Consider the following 20,529-nt stretch of genomic DNA (forward strand, 5'->3'; position numbering starts at 1 on the left):
TACAGATGGGGAGGCTGGGAAGTGGAGGCCACACCTAGAGTGGGGCAGAGCTGGGGCAGAACCCTGGGCTCGGACCTCCTGCTCTAAGCTGCTTCCCTCCAAACGAGTGATGGAAGAGAGGAGATGTGTGCGGTGCCACAGCTGAGTCTAGGGGACTGGAAAGAAGGGGATGAGGGAGTCCAGGGTTGAGCCAGTCCTGGGGTGCTGGGTAAGGGGGCCCCCCTCCTTCCTGCCCCCTGGATCTATCTGTGTACACCTCTTTTCCTGACCTTTGCCCCCTGGGAAGGGGCTAGCAGGCTCCAGGTGCGGTCAGGACAGTGCAGGGAGTAGAGCTCAGGGGACGGGGCTGCCAGCTCCACGTGGAAGCGGAAACCCCCAAACACATAGAGAGAGTCAGTGGCCTCGTGGTACACAGCAGAGTGACCGTAGAGACCTGGGGGGCACAAGGGAGCAGACGCTGGGGGGAGGGCTGGTGATAAGGAACGCCCTCCCACCTTCCTGGGCTCCCCTTCTTTTTTTCTTTTTCTTTTTTACGTTTTATTTATTTACTTGACAGAGCAAGAATGAACGCAAGTAGAGGGAGCAGCAGAGGGAGAGGGAGAAGCAGGCTCCCCACTGAGCAGGGAGCCCAACGTGGGGCTTGATCCCAGTACTCTAGGATCATGACCTGAGCTGAAGGCAGATGCTTAACGACTGAGCCACCCAGGCGCCCCATGGGTCCCCCTTCTTGGGAACATACCACCTAGGAGCCCTTCTCAACCCCTCCCTCCCACTTTGGTTCAAAAGGACCACCACTCGCAACTCTGGACAAGAGAAGAGGGGGAGATGGGGTGACCTGCATGTCCTGGGGGGACAGTGAGCAAAGAATGGAGAAGGGGAATGCCTGAGGGGCAGGGATCTAGGACCTGGGAGAGGAACACGGTGACCACTGTCACTGGGCAGGAGGTGGGCAGCCTATCACGGGAAACTGAACTTCTCAATAGCTGGTCTGAGAATCTGGGCGGGCATGGGAGCGGGCGGAGAAGACGGGGACATAACAAGGTCTAAGGGGCAGTGACCACAGGGTACGGCAGTGGACAGAGACCCTCCACAAAGCCCCGGACGGCCAGGTGTCCAAGGTGCTGTCTCCTCCTTGTCCCCAGCCCTACCAGTAGGGGGTGTCCCGCTCTGGGCTCCGGATACCCAGGTGCCAGTCACCAGCTGGTACTCGAACAGCTGCTGGTTGAAGCCATTTTCAGGGGAGTACCCGCCCACCAGTAGCAGAGACAGGCCTCGGCGGGCAGTAAGGGTGTGACCAGCCACTGCCGGCAGCTCCACAGTCTGGGGCACCTGGAGGATAGAGGACAGAGGTCACCAGAGAGCTGGAGGTTAGGGTACAAGCAAGACTCGGAACTCCCGACACTCCCCTTGAACCAAGAAGGAGGTAGTGAGCTGCCCGAGTCCAGTCAGACCCCAAGTTTCCAACCCGCCATGGTTCCAGCAGGTGTGCGGTAGGTCCCTTGCCATTTCTGCCTGCTCAGCGTCACCGATGCGGTAGGGACAGCCTGGTGTTCCTTTGGGAAGCCCTGGCTCTTCTGCTCTCCCTCTGGCCACGTGGGGCTGACTGTACTCGCCCCATCCTCCTGGCCATGGGCTGGCTCCGGACTACCACGTGACCCAGGATGGCCAATGAGATTCAACTCTGGGACTCACGCTGGAGCCCCAGTGGGGGGTTGGGGGGAGCTGCATCTCCTGGGGGTGAAACGGGCAGGAGATGCTCTGGCTGGCCCTGCTAGAGATGGATCGTGGGGGTTGAGGGGAGGGCGAGGGGCTCACCTTTTCCTGCCGCCACTGCAGGGTGGTGAGGTTGAGGACCCAGAAGTCGCGAGTGACACCCCCAGCTGTGAGTCCCCCCAGAAGGTACATGGCACCACGGCCAGCAGACACGTAGGCAGCCGCATGGAAGGAGCGGGGTGAGGGGCCCGGGCCCCCATCCTCGGCTCCTGCCAGCATCTGTGTCCATCGCCGCTCACTCACTGAGTACCTGGCACCAAGGTGCAGAAGAGGAGTCTCACCATACAGTCACCCCAGCATGACCTGGGTGACCCCCCCAAACACAGAGTTACCCCAAGTCGCCTAGGGTGCCCCTCCTTTGACAACCATCTTACCTCCCCCACCCCGGGGTAGCAACCACCTAAATAAATATCCCAGACCCTGAGGTGGACCTCCTGTGACAAGTTCCCAGCAACTTTTGGGGGTCCCTCACCTGTAGAGGTTTTGTTGTTTTTGTTGTTTTTTAACATTTTATTTATTTGAGAAAGAGCGCATGAGAGAGAGCACGAGCAGGGAGGAGGGGTAGAGAGAGAAGCAGACTCCCCACTGAGTAGGGAGCCTGATGAGGGACTCAATCCCAGGACCCTGGGCTCATGACCTGAGCTGAACCCAGAGGTTTTTTTCACCAGTTTGTTTTTTTTTTTTTTAACCTCCAAAGAGACTCTCATGTGACACACATCTCAGCGTCTCCTGAGGTGACCTCCTCTCCTTCAGGCTTCCCACCCCCCGGAGGCAGTCCTCACCTGTACAGGTTCCCCAGCAGCCCCTGGGGCAGGCCGAGGCCCCCAAACATCCACAAGGTGGCATCAGGTCCTTCCACCATGGTGTGCCCCAGGCGGTGTAGGAATCGGCTGGCAGTGTCCTGGGGGGGAGGTGGGGACACGAGGGGTCAGGCTGGGTGTAGGGGCTGAAGGAATGGAGGGAGGGGGAGAACCATCCAGGAGGCGGGCTGCGCGGCACCTCCGTGGAGAGTGGCATTCACGACTCACGGCTGAGAGGCGGCTGTCCATGAGGGTCTCCCAGACCAGCTGCCCGCCGTCCAGCTTCGTGGCACAGTCAGGGCCCCCGAAGCCCTCGGCACAGATGCACACACCGAGGCTCTGGGGAGCAGCGGAAGGAGGCTCAGGGGGAGCCGATCGCCGCCCCCGTCCCGTGTGGCTTGCCCATCCCCCCCCCATACCTGGTTACAAGTCCCTGCCCCACTGTGGGCATTGCAGTTCTCAGGACACAGAGCCATGCGGCAGTGGGGGCCAGCCCAGCCCTGGGGACATCGGCAGAGTCCAGCACCTGCGGCTCCGTCCTGGGGCACACACTCCTGGGGGACCGGGCAGCTCCCGGGGCCCCCCGACCCGCAGCGGGCAGAGCCCACGGAAGCATTGAAGCCCCACGACGTGGAGCCGTTGGCCTCCCAGTGCAGCACCAGCAGCCCTGTTTGGGGAGAGGGGGCAGAGGCTTGTGGCGGGGCCGCACTCCAGGACGCTACTCTACTCCCAGGTTGAGAGAAAATCCGGTGTCACCGGGCAGGGCAGCAAGGCACACCTTACCACTTAGGATCACTGCCAGGCACGCCGCACACCCTCTTCCTCACCCAACCCATCCAATGCTGAGCCCAAGCCCATCCCTGGCAAGCTCTTAACCCTCTGCAGCTCCCTGCAGCTCTGACCTAAAACCGGGTCTCCTTACAAAAGAGATTAGTGGAGGGGGAGGGGGCAGGAATTAGAGGAAATGTAAGTAGTGCCTCAATAAAATTATGTTCAAAGGAGGGGGGGCTGCAGGCCCTCTGACCTCAAGGCCTCCCACTGTCCCAGCCCCAAGCACTCCAGCACTGCAGGCCCCCTCCCGGCCTCCCAGGGCCGGGGCACCTGCTGCTCCTCTGGCCTGGAGAAGTCGCCCTTGTCCCCCACCCACACTGTCCCCCTTCACGCCTTCAGTGAAATCTCACCTCCATGAGGAAGCCCTCCCCAACTCCCCAGACACGCCAGGCGCCTGCTCCTTCCCACTTCCTCGGTCCCTTAGCAAAGGTGTCACTATTTTGACTATAATTTGTTAGTGCTGTTTGTCACCCCCTGCACCCACCCCACCCCCGCGCCTGCTGTGGGTCCCTGAAGGCAGGGCCTTCATCCTTTGTTCCCTGCAGGGTCCCAGCATCCAGCAGGCGTGGCTCACTGCTCGGTACTCAACGGCTGGGTGACGTGAAATCGAGGGCCCCTCAGTTCTAGTTGCTCCCTGTGGAGGGGTTTGGGGTGGTATGCAATCCCCAGCCAGCCAACTACCCCTCCGCCCTCTCTCTCCCAGCCTTGGACATCTCTCTCATCTATGAGGTGAAGAGAAACATTTCCAGCCTCGGGCCCTTCAACTGCCACGGGGAACGAATGATTTTTAGCGCCACTCCAACAGATGGAGCCGGCTTCCCAAACTCAGCACTGCTGACGTCATGGGGCCTGGCGGTTCTTGGTTGTGGGGTGTCCTGAGCCCCGCAGAGGACAGAGCAGCATCTCTGGCCCCCACCCACGACACGCCAGGAGTACCCAGGACAATCCGAGTGTCTCTAGACATTGCCAAAGGGCCCAAGGGGCAAAATTCCCCTAGCTGAGCTGAGCAGGGGGCCTTCACCCCAGCCCCATTCTGTGTCCCCCAAAGACTTGTCCCACTCAGCTCTCCTCTCCAGAGAGGCAGCCCGGCCAGGGCAACCCTCTCTACTAGCCTCTCAACTGAGGAAACGGAGGCCCAGATATGACAATGGACAGCATCAGCCAGCGAGTCTGGGACAGAGTCAGGCTGGGTCTTGAGCCCACCTCAGGGGACAGCGTAAGGGGCAAGGACTACAGGGCCTCGAACAGGGTCCCACTTTCCCCAGTCCCCATACCAGAGAGGGCCTGCACAGTGAGGGGCCTGTCCCGCCGCTGGCCGCAGAAGGCGGCGATGAGGCTGCGGTCCGACTGGACGACGCCAGTGTCCAGGAAGCGTGGGAACCCATCAAAGGCCAGGACGTAGCTCAGCTGGAGGTGCAGGGCGGATAGTGAAGGGTCAGGGGACAGTAAGGGTGAGAAAGAGGGACGTGTCGGGTCTGGGAGGGGAGGGCAATCTGAGCCCCGGAAACGGGCCGCTTGAAACTTCTGGACCGTCAAACTGGCCACCATTCCCCTCCTGTGTTCACAGCAGACATGGCTCATCGATCAGGCACTCTGCCATGGAGCCTCTTTCCCAATACACAGCTCCTGGCGGCCACTACCTACTGGTCGCAGTTGGCACACAGAATACAAATATTAACCATGCCTGGCCTGGACAGTGAGGAGCCCAGGAAACAGGAGGTGATCTGGGGAATGGGAGGGTCTGGGGGCTTAGGAATGAAGGTCTGCTGTCTGAGGAAGAGAGCTTAGGGTTTGGAGGTTAACGGAACAGAGACATGGAGTCAGGGTCTGTCTGCGGATTCAGACTGGGTGGGGGAGACGTGGGCCTGCACTCTGGGGTCTCGGTACTCACCGTACAGGGGGTGCTGCTGTCGGGGGAGAAGGTGAGGGTGAGCGGGGGACAGAGGGTCCCAGGGGCACAGGGCTGCAGCGCCTCGGTGGCCGAGACAACCCACACACAGTAGGAAAGGCCTGGCCCGGCTCTCGCTGCCCCACCCCCCGGAGGCAGCAGCCCCCCCACCCGGCGTGAGCCCAGCGCCACTGAGGACACGTTGGTGAGGAGGGCGCGACCCCCACACTCCCGGAAACAGGAGCCACCAGCCCTGGGGAGAGGGAGAAAACAGCAAGAGCATCAGTCCGGTCCCGCCCCATCCCAACCCGTCCAGTCCCTAACCCACTCTGGCCCTCCTGGAGGGCCCCTGGCTCACCGGGGGTCCCCATAGTAGCCAGGGGAGCAGAGCTGGCAGTGGGCACCTTCAGTGTGGTCCTGGCAGAAGCAGAGCCCGCTGAGGTTGTCACAGTGGCCACGGCGCGGGTCCCCATGCCCGTTGCACTGGCAGGGCCGGCAGCCACCAGAGCCCGTGGCATTGCCGAAGCTGCCGGGCCGGCACCGTTCGCAGCGCTCCCCCCATGTCCAGTCTGTGGAGGCCCCGGCAGGCAGGACACAGAGTCAGGGCAAGGGCAGGAGGAGCCCCACAACACTCGGCCAATCCCTGACCCCACGCGGCTGCTTCAGAGAAAGGTGACCAGGCCTGGACTGGGAAGGCATTGCAAGCCCCCACGGGGGGAGGGGGGGCCCGGGGGCCCAAGGCCCCGCCAAAGAGATGGGTGGCACTGAAACCGTGTGGGGTGGGGAGCAGGCCATGGAGCAGGGGGAGCCCTAGATGGGGGAGGGAACCCGGACGCCCAGGCAGAGGAAGGACATTGGAGCCCTGAGGAGGGTCCCTGAGGCCAGCCCGGGGTGTTGGGGATGAGGCCGCTCACCCTGGCACTCATCACAGAAGCCAGGCCCTCGCCTGCGACAATGGCTATGGAAGTTGCAGCCACAGTCCCGGGAGCAGCGGGGTGCGGGGGGTCCCGGGGCAGGCGTGGGCGGGGGCAGGTCGGACGTCCAGCCCAGGTCACACACACAGGTGAAGTCGGGGGGACCACTGCACACACCGTGGCCACAGTCCTCCAGGCACCTGAGGGCGTGGCGGGGTGGGGAAGTGCTGGGTAAGGCCCGGAGCCCCCAAGGCACACCCCCCTCCCGCCCCACTCCACCCCCTCCTCTCCACAGCAACGCCTTCCCAAGCTACTGCCTGTTCCTCCCTCCTAGACTCTGTGGGCGGCCCTGTCTCCAAGGTAACCCCATCACACGTGGTAACTCCTGTCTCTATGGTAACCACATATCACTACTGGTGATCTGCTCTCTGTGAAAACCCCTTTCTGCTCTGTCCTCCTTCATCTCCATGACAACACTGAAGACTATGGCCCGCAGTCCAGGGGTGACCCGTCTCCACAGTAACTAGTGTTATACTGGGGACCCTGTCACTCTAAAGAGGGCCTACCCTGCAAGGTAAAAACCCCAGGCTCACTGGGGATGCTGGTTCCCCGGGAGGAACCCCAGCACCACGCGACGGCTTCCTCCATCTCCACGTGCCCCAGCCCCAGGGCGACATCTCCGTGGAAACCCGTCCCCACTCACGTGCGGTTGCAGTACGTGATGCCATCGCCCTGGTAGCCCCGCTGGCAGTGACACTCGTAGCTGAGAGGTGTGTTCAGGCAGGTGGCCCGCAGGTGGCACCGTGCCAGGCCCAGGCGACATTCATCCACGTCCGGACAGCGGGCATATGCCCAGCGTGCGGGGAGGGCCACAGATAGCCCCAAGCCCTCCCCCACCCACAGGGAGCAGTTCCCCCCACCCAGCGGCCCAGAGAAGTCCCCTTGGAGGCACCTGGGGGGGGTGAGAGACAGAGGAGGGGGTGGGAACGGGGAGATGATAAAGAAACAAGAGACCAAGACAGGGAGAGCGGGGCCAATCCGAAAGACAGGAACGGAAATATGAATATGGAGAGAAAGACACAAGGAGAAACGAAGGAGAGACAGAGAAACCCAGAGCAGTCAGACAGCAGGGATTGTACCAGGCAAACAAGAGACAGGCAGGGAAACAGTGAAAGGGGGAGAGAAGGCAAGACAGAAACAGAAAGACAAGAGGGAAAGAAAGAAACCAGTCACAGAGACAGGGAGAGAGTGGAGATGGAGAAGAGAGAGGGGAAGGGAAGAAACACAGAAAGACAATCCGCCATTAGAATCAGGGCAGGCGAGAGCCTCCCAGCCCGTCCGCCCACCGGCCTCAGGGTCCCGGCCTCACCGGCCCAGCGTGGGGTTGTCCTCATTGCCACACCAGCCGCACTCGTGGCTCTGCAGACACTCGTGGCAGGTCAGGAAGCGGTCACAACTCCGGCACCGAGGCTCCGAGTGCACACTGCAGGGCGACAGGTGTGGGTGGGGGTGTCTGAGCCCTCCCCCCGCGCCCCACTCTCCTGTGAGCCCCACGCCCCTGCCCAGCCCGCACCTGTCATCCCAGCCACGGCAGCCCCCGTGCGGGTAGCGGGCCAGGTAGGCCGCGAACAGGAAGCAGGTGTGCGTGGACTGGCACCAGGCGCACTGGCTGGAGTTGGCCAGGCAGTCGTCACAGGTCAGGCGCCTGGGGGCGGGGAGCAGGGGCGGGAGCAGGGGCAGGGTCAAACCCTGGCCCGGCCCCCACAAGCCCTCCACATCCCATCTCCCTGGGCCCAGGCGGCTCACTTGCTGCAGAGCGGGGGACACTCCTCTGGGCTCTTCAGAGCACCCCGACTCCGGCCCCGCCGGCTGCACGCGGCATCCCCTTTACGGCTGGTGCTCTGATGCCACTCGCAGAAGGGGTCCTGGGGAATTAAAGAAGGAGTAAGAGCCCAGCTCAGCTGTCTACCCCGGGCTCCACAAGTAGCTGCCTGCCTCACCTGCCCCACCCCACAGGCCAACCCCAAGTCCCCCTCCCTCCCCAGCGGCCTGCCTCTCCAGCCTTTCCGCTGCAACCAATGGCATCCATGGGATCCGCGCCTTCCCGGCACCTACTCCCTTTTGGGGCAACAGAACCCCTACGTGTGGTCCAGTTGGAGCTGACGGATCCTTGAGCTCCAGAGGTGGCCAGGGGCCAGGCTCCCTTCCCCCTAGCTTCAGAGATGGCTCTGAGAGTTGGCATAAGACCCAACCAGAACCAACAAAACGTGCTCTGGGACTTCTGTTGAACTGGGGGTCAGAGGGGGGTGGGGATAGAATGGTGCTCTCTTCCACTTGGGACTCGAGGGGCTGAGTGAGGGGATGAAAATCTGGAGCCCTCGTGGCTCCCTTGCCACTCCCAATGAAGGAACCTCCAGGGAAGCGAGGGCATGGGATGGAGAGGGGTGGATGCCTGACCACATGGTCTGAACCACAGGCCTAAAGACCGATTTCTTTACCACTCTGGTAAAGAGGTGCTAAGCTGGGTTTTCAGGCCCTACAACAGGGAGAGTCCTGACTGCCAGGAACCCACTCTCTAGCCCCTCTCCTCTGCTCCCCACCTGGCTCTCACCTGCAGATCAAGGACAACAGTCCCACCTGTCTCCCCCCACTGCACCCAGGGGACCCCTCGGATGCCCATGCCAACTCCAGAGGGTCCTCCCCCTCTCCCAGTCGCCTGATTCGACTGCCTTGATCTTGAGACCTCCCCTCTGGGGTTTGGCAGGCACCTGAGTGCAGGCGTGACAGTCGCGGTGTTCCTCGCAGAGCGGGCAGAGGGCGGGTACCAGCACCAGCAGCGACCCGCCAGCCCCGTCGTCCCCGCAGTGGGCCCCGCTCTGGCGCAGGAGGCAGGTGGCGCTGGTCAGGCACCAGCCGCAGCCCTGGTCCGCCAGGCAGCCCAGGCAGGAGGAGTAGGAGAGGCAGGCTGAAGAGCGGTAGGGCTCCAGGAAGAAGAAGGAGATCTCCTAGGGGAAAGGCTCACGTGAGGGGCAGGGGTCCACATGCCAAGTCCCAGGGCAGGGGTTGAGGTTGGGGGTAGGGGTCAGGCTTTGGCGCTAAAGACTTCAGTGTTTGGAGACAAGGTTGAGAACTCAAGCCTGTGGGAAATCAGCATTTAGGAGGAGCAGAACAAAGGGGACTGGGGTTCGAGAGCATCGAGAGAAGAGAAAGCCAAGTGCAGAGGGCAGAAGTCAGGGCCAGGGGGATCAGAGATGTGGGCAGGGGGTCAGAATGTGAGATCAGGGCAGAATCTGGGGGTCAGAGGTTGGCGTCCAGAGGGCTCAAGGCGACACCCAGAGTTCAAGAGTCGGGGGGGGGGGCAGGGAGGTCAGGTCAAGAGAGTTAGAATTTGTGGTCTGGGGTTCGGAAAGCTCGGGGGATCTGAGGCCAGGGCCTGGGTACTCACGCTGCCGCCTGGCACGCCAGTCCGGTCCCACAGCAGAGTAAGTTCGCTGTGCCCAGGGCCCGCCGAGCCATTGAGCTGGCCCCGGATCTCCACCGCGTACTTGTGGCCCCGGCCAGGCAGTGGGAAGAGGCGAGCAGACCCTGGGCGCTGTAGCCGCCTCGTCTCCTTCTCCTGCTGAGCCACCCAGCGCCCCACCTCCTCCTGGGTACGGGTGAGGGACAGACAGGGGCCTCAGAATGTTCCAGCCACCCCCACCCCTGAAACCTCCAAGAGCCCCAAACCCACCTAGCACTCACCTCCGTCCTGGGAAGAGGAAGAGGGCCTCTGAGTTCCTTAGACCCAAAGAACCTCTGAGAACCCTCAATCCCCCCACCACCACCTCGCTCCTCAGGGGGAGTTTAACTTGGTAACTCAGACCTTCCCCCACCTTCTTCAAAATCCCCCCAATTCCATTCATAACTGAAAACCCCAGGGCCCTCCCTCCACTAAGGATATATCCCATGCCTCTGATTTCCCCCCAGTCCTCCCCCGCACCATACACCCCAGCCCCCTTATTTATAACAGCACCCTGAATGTTCAGGCATCCTCACCATGTTCTCCGTGTCAGGGCCCCGGGCCATCCGGGCAAGGACATGTAGACGTTGGGCCCGGGCCCACACAGCTACATCCTCAGCCCCTGCCCCTCCGGGCCCTCCGGGCAGCAGTGGGTGGATGAAGCCACGGTAGACCAGGGACACGTCAGTCTCTGGGCTGGGCGTCAGAGTGATGGTCGTACTGCGAACGATCAACACCTAAGCCAGCCGGGAAGGAGGGTACGCGTGAGCGCCTCTGCCTCTCCGCGTGGCCTCACGGTAGCCACACCCCTCAGGCAAACATCAGAGCCAGAAAAGATCAGGCACCCCAGCCTCCTTCCCTCTTTCATCAGGCGAGGGACCGAGGCCAGGGGCACTCTGAGTTGGGACTCCGACTCAGATCAGGCGAGGGACCGAGGCCAGGGGCACTCTGAGTTGGGACTCCGACTCAGACAATAGACAGCCGGGACCGGCCCCCGCTCATCACCTCTCTCACGAAACTCCAGGACCCCAGAGCTTTCGGGAGCTTCTTCCCCAACATCCCAACTTTGCACTTTCCACCAAAGCCCTTAAGAGTCCACACTTTTTTTAAAGTCCCTGAACTACAGGATTTAGAGAATTTCCAAGTTAATGAACACATCCCTGTGCCAGCAGGAGGTCACACCCCAGCTCTATGGGGACAGAGCTCCTTTGCATGTAACGTGTTCTTGGTTATATAATAAACCAGTACACAAGTTAAAAAAAAAAAAAAGAGAGAGAGAGTCCAGATCCAACATTCAAAGTGACAGACACACTTACATGATTTATTAGCATGCGTTTTGTAACTGCAAAAGAATGGAATAACCCAAGTATTCATCAACAGGAGACTACTTAGCACTACAGCCCTAGAATCTAAATGGAATATTACAGAACTGTAAAAAAAAAAAAAAAAAATTGAGGGTGTTTCCTAAGTGCTAAGAAGCTTGCCAGGATATGTTAAAAAATAAAAGTGGCAGTGTAGTGTGACTAGAATATTACTTTTTGTGCAAGAAAAAAAAAATAACTAAATGTCACATTTACATGCATCTGAATAGGCAGACCTGCAAGGATATACAGGAAATCCAAACGGATCTTCGGGGAAGAGTCAGGGTGGTGTCGAGTTGGGGGGATGCTGGGGACAGCTTCCCACACTGAGAGGGTGCGGAGCAGGACAGATAGGAGAAACTCTTCACTCAACAACTTTTTACATTATTGTGATTTTTGAACCATACAACTATGTTATCTATTTTAAAAATCAATAAGGAGGGGCGCCCGGGTGGCTCAGTCGGTTAAGCATCTGACTCGTGATTTCAGCTCAGGTCCTGAGCTCAGAGTCTGAGATCAAGCCCCATGCTGGGCTCCACACTGGCTGTGGAGCCTGCTTAAGATTCTCTCTCTCCTTCTGCCCCTCCCCGCTCTTGCTCTCTCTCTTAAAAAAAAAAAAAAAAAAAAAAATCAGTAAGGAGCCGCTACGGAAAACAGTTTGGTAATTCCTCAATAAGCTAATACTGAATCACTATATGACCCAGCAATTCCGCTCCTACATATGTACCCAAAAGAGCTGAAAATAGGTGTTCATTGCAATATATACAAATTTCAAATCATTATCTTATATACTTGAAACTAACATAATATTGTATGTCAATGATACCTCAATTGGAAAAAAATAAAGGAAAATATTTTCTACAAGAAAATAGATATTCAAACAATGGCTTATACAAGAATGTTCATGGCAGGACTATTCACGATAGCCAATAAGTATAAACACCCTGCATGTCCATCAACTGATGAACGGATGTGGCATGGCCATACAATATAATATTACTCATCCATAAAAAGGAACGAGGTTCTAAGGCATGCTACAACGTGGATGGACCTTGAAAACATTACTCTACGTGAAAGAGCCACACACAACAGACACCATACGTGATTCCATTTGTATGACATATCCAGAGATGGCAAATCCAGAGTTAGCAGATTGCCAAGCACTAACCACTAAAAGGTTAGTGGTTGCCAGGGGCCAGGGGGAGAAGGGGAGCAGAGAGGGATTACTTAATGGGTCTGGAGCTTCTTTCTGGGGTAACGAGAATGTTCTGGAAGCAGGTGGTGATAGTGGCACAATACTGTGAACGTGCTTCATATCACTGATGGTAAATTTTACACGATGTGTGTTTTGGCACAATCCTTAAAAAAATCTTTTGAGGTCAATAAGGAAAAGCAGACCCTTGAATGTAAAGGCTTATCAGGGCAGCCACAAGAGTGGTACAGAACCATTTGAAAAGTGAAAACCCTAGGACCACACACCAGGCCCCATCCCCTGGCTCCCCACCTTGTCAGGCTGGGAGGCATTGGGCGGCTGCTGGAAAGTGAGCAGGTGCAGGCCAGGCAGGAAGCTCTGGGTGACACAGGCCTCCAGGGATGTGACAAACACAGGCGCAGGCCCCCACCAGCCCACGGTGCCCGAGATCTGCTCCCCTCGGCAGCGGGCCTGCTCTGTGAGGACAGGAGAGGGGGGGGATAGAGGTCAGTGCGGGGTGCTGCGCCGCCCCCTCCCACACTGCCCCTGCACACTCACCAGGCCGGGGGAGGCAGCTCTCATTATGCACACACCAGCCCAGGGCGCCGGGCCCCCGGGGAGGAGCTGTGGAGCTGCTGAAGGCCAGGCAGGCCTGGCAGTCGCCCAGAAGGCGTCCCAGGCCCAGGCAGCTGGCAGCTGGACACTGCAGGGAGGGGAGGGGACAGGGGTTACAGTCCACAGGGGCTTAACGGACCTGGCAAGTGCTGTAGATTCAGGAGTCTTGGGGTAGAAAGCGTCAGGAAGTTGGAGAAAGGAACTGAAAGCCAGCCGGAACAAGGAAGATCAAGAGGACAGGAGCTGGGGGGTGTGGGGACAGGGCTGTAAGTTCAAAAGGATTGGGAGGGGTCAGAGGTTCAGGGGTCGACGGGTCAGGAGTGCCGATCTTAGGTGTGAAAACAAGTCTCCCAAGTGGTTTCGACAGAGGGAGACACCGAGGGTTGGGTCTCCGTGCTGGGAGACAGAGGGCGAGGACGGTCACTCACGGCCCCAGGGGGAGTCCCAGGAGGTGGTGCAGCCTGGCAGGCCCCCTGACACCAACTGCACTCGGGGTCTCGCGAGCAGACGCTGTGGTCCGTGTACATGGAGCAGTAGTCTAAGTGGTACTGCAGAGAGATGGGGGAGGGGGGCTCCTCAGACCTGGAGTCTGCTCCCCCATGCCAGCTCCCGTTGATGATCCCGGGGGCCTCAACTGCTCGACACCTCCAGGACCCCATCCACTCTGCCCTCAGCCCCAGGGACCTCCAGTCCTCCCCCCTTGGACCTGGGGACCAACCGCTCTCCTCTCGTATCCCTAGGGAGCCCCAGCCCTTCTCCCCGGGACCCACCCCACCTTGCTCCCACCTCCCTGGGTACCACGCTGCCTCCTCCCCAGCCACCCTCTCCCTATCACCCCAGTGCTCACGTCCGGAGCAGGCGCCTGGAACACAAAGGGAGGCACCTTGTAAGCCATCAAGTCCCCACGGGGCCGGCCACTGTACCCCCCAGCCACCAACAGGACGCTGCCACCAAGCACAGCCGCCACATGTGAGTATCGGCCACTGGGAGGCGCTGCTCGGCCTAGGAGAATACAGACCCACGCCCCCAACCCAAGGACATGAGACTCCTGCCAATCTCCCCTCCCACGCTCAGGGCTCCCTTGCCCAGAGGACTACGCTGACTCTCCCGACTCTCCCACGCCTCGGTCCAGCCTCTGACTTCCTGCCTTAACTGAACGCGCCCCCCCACCACTGCCCGAACCACCTCTAAAAGACAGAGCACGGTCCTCAGGGTCAGAAAAACCTGGCTTTGATTCCTAGGTACCACTTCCTTGGGTTCAAGCCACGGGTCTGACTAGCCGTGTGGCCTTGGGCAAGAGACTCGACTTCTCTGAATCTTGGTTCCCTTCTCTATAAATAGACCATCTTTCTGCCCTCGGGGAGCCATGAGGCAGGCCCCCTGGCTCTCACCTGGTTTTGTCTATCTGGCCCCAGCCTCCCTTCTGGGGACAGCCTCTGATTTTCCTCTGGAAAACCCCCCTCTCCCACTACAGTCCCTAGGCTCAAGCTCAGCTGACCCTGCCTTTGGCAGCCACGGGGCATAGCCCAGGCCCATCAGGTCAGTGACTCGTTCAGGAATAGGACCTGATTCCTATGACTCTTGGGAAAGAGGCATGCGCTTCCTCCCTCTGGGCATTTTAAAGGGGCAGGACATAAGCGCAGGGCTGCTGGTGACCGTTTGCAAAAGACAAACCTGCTCTGGACTGAAGTGAACCTTAATGCGAACCGGCTGATGCCATCATGTCAGTGCCCGGACCCAGGCCAGCCTGAAGCCAGTTGTCACTAAAGTGAGCCAAGAACTCGGTTTTGCTCAAGCTGGTTGGGTTGGATCCTGTCACTCAGAACCAAGAGTCCTGACTGATGGGTAAGTGGTCAGTGACTGGTGACCCCTCGCCCTCTCACCGACCTGTACTCTGTAAGCACGTGGGACTTGGCCTGGGGACTCACAAACTACGGAGGAACAGTCCTCCAGAAACCTCACACTCTGGCCTAAAGGAGAAACAGGGACGGGCAGAAGAGCCCTGGATTCGAGGCCTTGAATGCCAGGCCAAGGCTTTATTCCTGATGGTCAAACAGGATTCCATGGGGAACCCTTCACCCTGCCTACCCATTAAATGTCAATGTCCCTTCCTCATGCCTGTTCTCTGTCCTCGCTCTTCTGTTCAGTAGGGTACGGAGAAGAGATGGGCCTCCTGGAAGTTCACAGCCCCCTGAAATGATATGCCCAGTTTGTGTGTACAAGTGTGATTGGGAGCAGTGGGCCTGTGGCTTCCTTTTAAGTCTCCAAGCAGTCTGATTTAGTAAGTTTGAAAGGGTTCTCCATACCCCCTTCCAGGCAACCCCTTGGGCCCTGGGGCAGGGTTCTGACACTATCAGAAAGTCCACATACTGAGCCCTTGGCTAGGCGGTCTTCATTCTTCGCACCATCTCAATTGACTCTCACAACAGCCCGGCGGTTCAAGTGTTACTATCATCCCCGTTTTACAGACAGGCAGGTTGAGGCACAGAGAGATTAAATGATATTTTTGTACAGATGGTTGCTTGGGGCCGGCCCTCCTGGTTCTGCCACTTGCCAACTCTATGACCTTGAAAAGGTCGCATGTAGGCGGTTCCCTGACGCATCTGGAAACTGGCAAAATCTGGACTGGAGTCTAGACCAGTGCTGCTGGACCGGCCTCCCGTCTCCATGGCAACAGGGGCCGCCCTGCCTCCAGCACAGGCTTGCCTCCGAGGCCAGCTCCAACAGGACATCTATCTGGCTCACCCTACAAGGACCAAGGTGGCTCCTGCCCAAAGCCCAGATTTACTGTCAGGGAAGTGCGACTCTCAGGAGCACCTCAGGAGAAGAGAGGGGCCACTCACCCTCAGGGGTTCCTGGGGGGGCAAGTTCGGCCCCTGACACCCACTGATGGCAGCCGAGGTGGTAGAAGAAGAGGCCATCTTCATAGCACTTTTCCTCCTGGTAATGGGTGTGCACGTTGCCCCCTGGGAAAGGAGGAAAGGGGCAAGGCTGGCAAGCCTGGTGGAGGTGGGGCTACCCAGGCAGGGAGCCTCAGCTCAGTGTGGGCGTGGGGCCCTGGCAGGCGGGATCAGGGAGCCTCCTCACCATAGACCACCATGTAGTTGCCCAGGACACTGGCTGTATGGAAGGCTCTCTCCCGTGGGCCCTGAAGCCCATCCCGGCCCTTCAGGGTGGTCCACACACGCCGATCCACGTGGAAGAGCTCAGTGGAGTTCACCCGCACAGAGAACCTATCAGGAGGGGCAGAGGAGGGGCTCAGGGCAGGAAGGGCTTCTCTTCCTCCTCTGGGCTCGCAAGAGTTGTCTGATCAGTCAGGGTGAGACCGGTGTGATGGGGTTTATCCCCCACCTGCCTCCCGGTGGGCAGGACCCAGGCCCGGCTCATCCCTGGGTTCTGTGCATCATCTAGCCAGGGCTGGCCACCAAACAGGGTGTGGCTGAGTGCATGGACGGGCAGGTGTGCGTGGGAAGTAAGTGGTCAAGAGAGCGAGAAAAGGGTTAGAGTCAGTGAGTAGATGAGCAAATAAGAGAACGAATGAACTAGTGAATGACCTAAGGAAGGTGGGCCCGGATGACTGCAGAAGTCCATCAGAGGGCGAAGCCCACTAAAGACTGAAGGCCCAGGGGCCTGGGCCAGGCTTGGCCCTGCAGGGCAGGTCACTCACCGGGCAGTGGAGGGCCGGTGTCCACCATGAACCAGCAGGGTGCGTGAGGGCGCGTGGAACACCATGGAGTGGCCAGTGGCAGCAGGGGGCCGCCCGCCTGCTGGAATCACCTGCTCCCAGTAGCCCCTGCTGCTGCCGTCGAGGCGGAAACGGAAGAGGCCAGAGGAGAAGAGGTCGTGCTGGGTACGGCCGCCAGACACATAGAGCCAGACGTCGTCCACCAGAGCAGCCGCATGACCTGCCAGGCCTGGTGGCCCCGAAGAACCCGAGGCAGGTGGTGCGAGGAGCTCCCAGTGGCCCCCGCCCAGTGGGCTGAAGGCCCAAACGTCACTGGTGAGGGAGCCATCAGCCAGCTCACCACCCATGAGCACCAGGAAGCCCGCCCAAGCCACAGCCACGTGGGAGTGCCGGGCAGCCTGTGGATAAGAGACCGGGAGACAGGATGGTGACACAGAGTGACAAGAAAGCCAGCCAGACAGAGAGAGTTGCAGAGACAGAGACACAGAGAAAGACAGATACACGAAGAGAGAAAGGAAGACAGACCCAGCAAGACAGACACAGGCGAATAAAAACAAATTAAAAAAAAAAAAAAAAAGGCGGAGGAGGCAGGGTGGCAGGGATAGGAGAGATGGCAGAGAAAAGCAGAGGGAGAGACAGACAGACAGCCCAGAGGAGAGATACAGAGACCAAGAGAGAGCAGAAGACCAACAGGGAGACAAAAACGGAGAGAGAAACCAAGAGGAAGAGACGAGAGGTCCACAGAAGGATAAGATGCAAAAAGGGAGACACAGGAAGAAAAAAGAAAGTCAGAGGCAGAAAAGAAGCATCTGGAGGAGGTGGGCCCGTATCAAGCGGCAGGGGTGGGGGCATATGGGGTGATGGGGGTCGCTCCGGGGGGGCCCTGGCTGGGTCTGCCAGAGTGGACAGGTGCCTCCGAGTGGGGCAGGGGGTCGTACCGGGGCAGGACTCAGGTCCCAGCGCTCCCAGGTGTTGGCAGAGAAGTTGTACAGGACTAGGTCCCCCAGGGCACTGTTGAGGTCCTGGCCTGTGGAGGGGCAGACAGGCTCAACCCCTGGCCACAGGCTGCCAGGCCACCCGACCCCAGAAGCGCACCCCATCGGCTCACCTCCAAAAACGGCCAGCAGCCCTGGCGGGGACAGGAAGGCACCAGCCGCCCCGATCCGGGCTGAGAAGGCGGGGTCCCCGGCACTCACGTTGTGCCACCAGCCGGCGCCCTGGTTCTCCCACAGGTGCAGGTCACAAGCACGTCCCAGGAAGCCAGGCTCACAGCGGCAGGGTCCCAGGGGCTGGAGGGGGACGGGCACACAAAGGCAGGGATGGAGAGAGAAAAAAAGGAGAGATGGGGGAGGAGAGGCAAAGCCAGAATGAAACACGCGGGACAGAAAGGGAGAAGGAAAAAGACGGACCCAGAAAGGAGCGATAGAGTAAGAGCCAAGAAGGAGACAGGCCAACAGATGAAGGAAGAAAGGGACACAGAGACACAACCAGAGGGAGGCAGAGAGGTAGAAAAAAGCAAACAGACCAACAAAAAAAGGGAATGGGAAAGACAGAAGGCCCCAGAGAGGAAAATCAGGACAGACAGCAAGAGAGGTCGGAGAAGGGCAGTGGTGAGGGCAAGGTCAGCCTGGGCTGGAAGACCTCAGTCTGGGGAGGTGAAGGCAGGAGGGCTCAAGACGTGATCCAGTTTGGAAGCTGGATGTGCACGGCTGAGGCCCAAGGTCAGAGGTCAGCAGTCAGAAGTCAGGGCTGAGGCCCAAGGCCAGACAAACTGGCTGGGTGGGAGGATGGAGTCGCTGGCAAGGGGAAGGCAGGTGGGTTCACAGGCCAGAGGCAGGTCACAGGCAGGAGGGGAGTGCGCCCGGGCAGAGGAGGGGCCCCAGATGAAGGTGGGGTGGGCTGGAGGGCAGGTGGGGGCGGGATCTGGAGGAGAGGGGAGTACTGTGGGTGACTGCAGGGTCCGGGGAGGGGCAGGGGCAGGAGATGGAGCCGCAGGTGTGGTCACAGATCAGGGTCGCGGGGGGGGGGGGCACCACGGCTGGGGACAGGCTCACCGAGGCGCAGGTGCCATGGCTGCCACAGTAGGCTGGACACTCCTGCAGGCTGCAGTCAGGGCCCCCCCAGCCGGGCTCGCAGGCGCACACCCCGGGGGCCCGGCACTGCCCGTGGCTGCCGCAGCCCCCCGGGCACAGGGAGAAGCGGAAGGAGGCATTGAAGCCCAGCAGGTTGTAGTTGGCGTCGCTGAAGAGATGCAGCAGCATCTGGGGGCACAAGACGGGCACCTGGGGACTCCGGGCACTCGGGGACTGGACTGGGAGGGTGGGCTGCTCCTGTTCCCACCCCACCCCGGGTGTCCCCACCCCCTTTCTTGGTCTCTCTCTACCCTTCTTTGGCCAAGTCTCTCCTGCTGTCTCTCTGCCCCTGCCCCTCTTTTGTCTCATCTGTATATCGACTCCCCCCTCCTCCAAACTCCTCCTAGACCTCCAGCCAGAGCCCCACAGTCCGGCCCCCCTACAGCCCAGCCCACCAACCTTGCCTGAGGAGGCCTCAATGGGGGGAGGCCGAGTGCTCCCACTCAGACTGGCAAGCAGGGGCCCTCGGGGAGAGTCCCCGTCATACACGAACAGGTAGTCGTAAGTGCATTCCGTGTCCAGGAAAAGGAAGTCCAGCAGGATCCGGTGCTGAGGGCTTGGGGCTGGGCAGTGAGAGCAGGGGGGCTGGGCTCAGATGTGGACCCTCTCCCCGCGCCTCGATGTACCCCACCCTACCAAGGCCTGCCAAGGTGATACTGGAGGCCCAAAGATGAGTCAGACCTGAGCCCTGCCTTCGAGGGGCCCCTGGTCTCACAGTCCAGGGAGGTCAGAGCTGTGACAGCAAGGACAGGGGCCAGAGAAGGAATTACAATGTCAGCCCTGGAAAGGACTCCTGAGACCAGGCTGAACACCTCCCACCATTCAGATGGGAAAGCTGAAGTGCCCCAGAAAGAACCCCACCCCGGGGGCGGGGGCGGGGGGTGGGGGGGGTCTCACAGAGCTATTCTTGTGTTTTCCTGAGCCTCAGACACTAAGCCTGAGCACAGAAGCATACTCCTAGATGGAAAAGGGCCTCTAGGAGGGTCCCCTGTTCCAGGCTTACTTGAGCTCCAAGGGAAGAGGCCAGCTTCTTCCCCCTGGACCGGCAGAAACTTGAAGGACCACAGCTCCTCTCGCCCCACCCCCACCCCCCAGGTCCTGGCTCAGTTTACTGCAGTAGCTGAAGGCACAGACTCGGGCCAGACTGCCTGGCCTCACATCTTGGCGCTGCCGCTTACTAGCTATTAGCTGTGTGGCCCTGGGCAAGTCCCCTAACCTCTCTGGGTCTGTTTCTCCATCTGTAAAGTGGAGCTATCATGGTACTGAGGTCAATTCAAACCTCTTGGCCGCTCCTCCCATCGAGAGGTGAAGGCTGGTTCCTTGGCCCTTGCACCTGGGAAGACCCTCAGAAAGCCTAGCGGGACCAGTACAAACCAGCAGAGCAGACCTGCTGGCACTTGCACAGCTAAACCACAGAAGCCTCGCAGCTTTTACCTGGACATCACACAATGCTCCTTCTCAGAACACAGCTGTCCGGCTGTGAAAAGCCAAAGCCACATGGCGGGGGGGGGGGGGGCATGAGTCGGCATCCCAGCTGACAGCCCCAGCTGAGCTCCCAGCTGACGGCCAGCAGCAACCGCTGGCCCCATGAGGGAGCTTTCGAGGACCTCCCGCCCAGCTGAGTGTAGTCCCGGCTGACATCCAGCTGTGAGCACGGGAGAGGCCTGGCCTTCCATAACCCTCACCCCACATCTGACACTAGGGGCTCAGGAAGCTAGCTCTGCTCTGGACCTGCTGGGGGACCCTGGGCTGGCCCCTTCCCACATGCCCCTCAGCACGCTCCTCTACACTAGAGGTGCTCACACACCACTCACTAGCCATGTGATCTTGGGCTGGTTC

At 59.8% G+C, this 20,529-nt stretch overlaps 1 protein-coding gene across 1 annotated transcript in view; it reads right to left on the reverse strand.

Annotated features, from left to right (window-relative positions):
* Positions 1 to 20,529, reverse strand: part of MEGF8 (multiple EGF like domains 8) — a 37,833-nt gene that overhangs the window by 13,076 nt on the left and 4,228 nt on the right. Inside the window, exons 2-29 of the mRNA XM_045779238.2 lie at positions 19,090 to 19,253; positions 18,613 to 18,819; positions 17,667 to 17,847; positions 17,497 to 17,585; positions 16,541 to 16,956; positions 15,961 to 16,106; positions 15,717 to 15,839; positions 13,721 to 13,875; positions 13,302 to 13,421; positions 12,817 to 12,961; positions 12,571 to 12,734; positions 10,242 to 10,442; positions 9,652 to 9,852; positions 8,975 to 9,211; positions 8,013 to 8,131; positions 7,780 to 7,911; positions 7,576 to 7,689; positions 6,910 to 7,158; positions 6,207 to 6,406; positions 5,651 to 5,861; positions 5,296 to 5,545; positions 4,679 to 4,811; positions 2,993 to 3,240; positions 2,802 to 2,912; positions 2,556 to 2,674; positions 1,816 to 2,023; positions 1,149 to 1,329; positions 270 to 433 (exon numbers count right to left, since the gene is read on the reverse strand). Of these exons, the coding sequence (XP_045635194.2) occupies positions 270 to 433; positions 1,149 to 1,329; positions 1,816 to 2,023; positions 2,556 to 2,674; positions 2,802 to 2,912; positions 2,993 to 3,240; positions 4,679 to 4,811; positions 5,296 to 5,545; positions 5,651 to 5,861; positions 6,207 to 6,406; positions 6,910 to 7,158; positions 7,576 to 7,689; positions 7,780 to 7,911; positions 8,013 to 8,131; positions 8,975 to 9,211; positions 9,652 to 9,852; positions 10,242 to 10,442; positions 12,571 to 12,734; positions 12,817 to 12,961; positions 13,302 to 13,421; positions 13,721 to 13,875; positions 15,717 to 15,839; positions 15,961 to 16,106; positions 16,541 to 16,956; positions 17,497 to 17,585; positions 17,667 to 17,847; positions 18,613 to 18,819; positions 19,090 to 19,253 (4,988 nt within the window). The remainder of the gene's footprint in view (positions 1 to 269; positions 434 to 1,148; positions 1,330 to 1,815; positions 2,024 to 2,555; positions 2,675 to 2,801; positions 2,913 to 2,992; positions 3,241 to 4,678; positions 4,812 to 5,295; positions 5,546 to 5,650; positions 5,862 to 6,206; positions 6,407 to 6,909; positions 7,159 to 7,575; positions 7,690 to 7,779; positions 7,912 to 8,012; positions 8,132 to 8,974; positions 9,212 to 9,651; positions 9,853 to 10,241; positions 10,443 to 12,570; positions 12,735 to 12,816; positions 12,962 to 13,301; positions 13,422 to 13,720; positions 13,876 to 15,716; positions 15,840 to 15,960; positions 16,107 to 16,540; positions 16,957 to 17,496; positions 17,586 to 17,666; positions 17,848 to 18,612; positions 18,820 to 19,089; positions 19,254 to 20,529) is intronic.

Source organism: Ursus americanus, chromosome 21 (assembly GCF_024610735.1).
Source record: "Ursus americanus isolate L20-20 chromosome 21, mUrsAme1.1.p, whole genome shotgun sequence".
NCBI classification, from domain to species: domain Eukaryota; kingdom Metazoa; phylum Chordata; class Mammalia; order Carnivora; family Ursidae; genus Ursus; species Ursus americanus.